General features: G+C 40.9%; 1 protein-coding gene across 1 annotated transcript; it reads left to right on the plus strand.

Moving 5' to 3' along the window:
• Positions 1–72: 72 nt before the first annotated feature.
• On the plus strand, positions 73–1,072 carry GJD2 (gap junction protein, delta 2, 36kDa). The gene has a single exon (XM_010007711.1). It carries the CDS (start codon positions 151–153, stop codon positions 910–912), a length of 762 nt encoding a protein of 253 aa, XP_010006013.1. The 5' UTR covers positions 73–150; the 3' UTR covers positions 913–1,072.
• Positions 1,073–2,260: the final 1,188 nt, after the last annotated feature.

Consider the following 2,260-nt stretch of genomic DNA (forward strand, 5'->3'; position numbering starts at 1 on the left):
CCCGCTCAGCACTGGACAGCTCCCGGCCGCGCGGCGGCGGCGCGCACTGACGGGCTTCTCTGTTCCAGGATCCTACTGACCGTGGTGGTGATCTTCAGGATCCTCATTGTGGCCATTGTAGGGGAGACGGTGTACGATGACGAGCAAACTATGTTTGTCTGTAACACGCTGCAGCCAGGCTGCAACCAGGCTTGTTACGACCAGGCTTTCCCTATTTCTCATATAAGGTACTGGGTGTTCCAGATCATCATGGTGTGCACGCCCAGCCTTTGCTTTATAACGTACTCTGTTCACCAGTCTGCTAAGCAGAGGGAGCGGAGGTACTCCACTGTCTTCCTCGCCTTGGAGAGGGACCAGGATTCAATGAAGCGTGAGGACAGTAAGAAAATCAAGAACACAATTGTCAATGGGGTGCTGCAGAATACTGAGAACTCCACCAAAGAGGCAGAACCAGACTGCTTAGAAGTGAAGGAAATCCCTAATCCTGCCATCAGAACTACAAAGTCAAAGATGAGGAGGCAAGAAGGCATTTCTCGATTTTATATCATCCAAGTGGTCTTTCGAAATGCCCTAGAGATTGGATTCTTAGTGGGACAATATTTTCTGTATGGATTCAATGTCCCTTCCATGTATGAATGTGACAGATACCCTTGCATTAAAGAAGTAGAGTGCTATGTCTCTAGACCCACTGAGAAGACTGTATTCTTGGTATTCATGTTTGCTGTCAGTGGGATTTGTGTGGTGCTCAATTTGGCAGAACTGAACCACTTGGGCTGGAGAAAGATCAAAATGGCAGTGAGAGGAGTACAGGCAAAAAGGAAATCCATATACGAAATCAGAAATAAGGATCTGCCAAGAATGAGCATGCCTAACTTTGGCAGGACTCAGTCAAGTGACTCAGCTTATGTGTGAGGCTGTGACAGAATTGAAGTATTGTGCCAGGTGGAACAGACTCAGACACCATTAGGGAAAGGTACATTGCTTAGGCAAGCATTTTATCAAACCACCAAGAAAGCCATTAAGGTATTGGATCTGCACTTACTGAACTAACTGCAAAATGCAGTGCTATGTAAAGGACTGAAAAGCAGCTATAAAACCATGCTTGATCTAGCCTTACAGCACAGCTACTATTATTCCTACTTTTCTTTCTAATGATTGGGTATTATCTGTCTTTGGAGCGGCTTTTTGGTCGCCTTTAGGATAAGTTTACCGTTTGGACTGTCTGACTAATTGTTGTACATGTGTAGAATGTTCATATTCAAAATCTGCAAGGATACTCTATATGGGGGCGGGATGGGGTAGGGGAAATTCCTGCAGTATGCAGATAGATGTAAGCATGTTTTAAAATGAGGGTAACTGCACTGTAAGGAGTCTGACTACAGCTCAGTCAGGATATTTGCGTTCACCTATATCACAGATGTCTTATATTATTTTGCTTGTCTAAATCACAGAGTTTATTCCTGGTGTGTATTACTAGCTATTTCCTATCACAGTTTATGCATCAGTTAGTTATGCTGAGCAATAAATGCTGAATATAATTTTGCCACTTTTTGTTTGCCTGTCCACACACAAACACACCAGAGACCTTAATCATTGTACATTAGTTGTGATCTGCAAAATATATTGGTACATTTCAGTTCATTCCCTAATATGTGCATGAATAAGATGGAGTTGGTTCATGCCAGCCAAGTTATGTATTCACCTACAATTACCTAGGATGACACACATACCAAAGGAACAGAGTTCATTGCTTTTAACTGTGAATATATCACCTCCTCTCTGCTCTTTTTTATATAAAAGTGCCATACTCAAAACATCTAACTCTGTACTTAGTCAAAATGTTGTCTTGGGATACCAGCTGGAATAAAGTTATTTTATACTGTCTTTTGTTCATTTTATGCTATTTATTTAGTCCTTGCAATGGTGTAAAAAGCAGCTAAATTATCTATGGATAAATAAAGTATTTGCCTTTTTTTTGTTTTTTTTTTTTTTTTTTTTTAAGGCAGAGGTATTTCAGAGGTATTTCTTCTTCTTTATTATTGTATGGAATTGTAGAAACATACAGGGTCAAAATAATTGACTTGCAACAATTATTCTTCAGGGTTTAAAGTGTCTTGTTGGTATTCTAAACTCTAAGTGACAAAACCTGGGAAATCAGGACTGTTCTTTATGTCTTTTTCTCCTTAAGCAAGCTTTCTGTCTTTAAAGCCTGATCCAAAGCCCACTGACACTAACAGCCTTCTTTCTGCTGGCAGTAAGG

The sequence above is a fragment of the Chaetura pelagica genome, unplaced genomic scaffold, assembly GCF_000747805.2.
Source record: "Chaetura pelagica isolate M959 unplaced genomic scaffold, ChaPel_1.0 scaffold70, whole genome shotgun sequence".
In the NCBI taxonomy this organism is placed as follows: Eukaryota; Metazoa; Chordata; class Aves; order Apodiformes; family Apodidae; genus Chaetura; species Chaetura pelagica.

What these genes read in the sequence shown, in the direction of transcription:
- GJD2 (XM_010007711.1), top strand. Translation starts at nt 151, where the DNA reads ATGTTTGTCTGTAACACGCTGCAGCCAGGCTGCAACCAGGCTTGTTAC.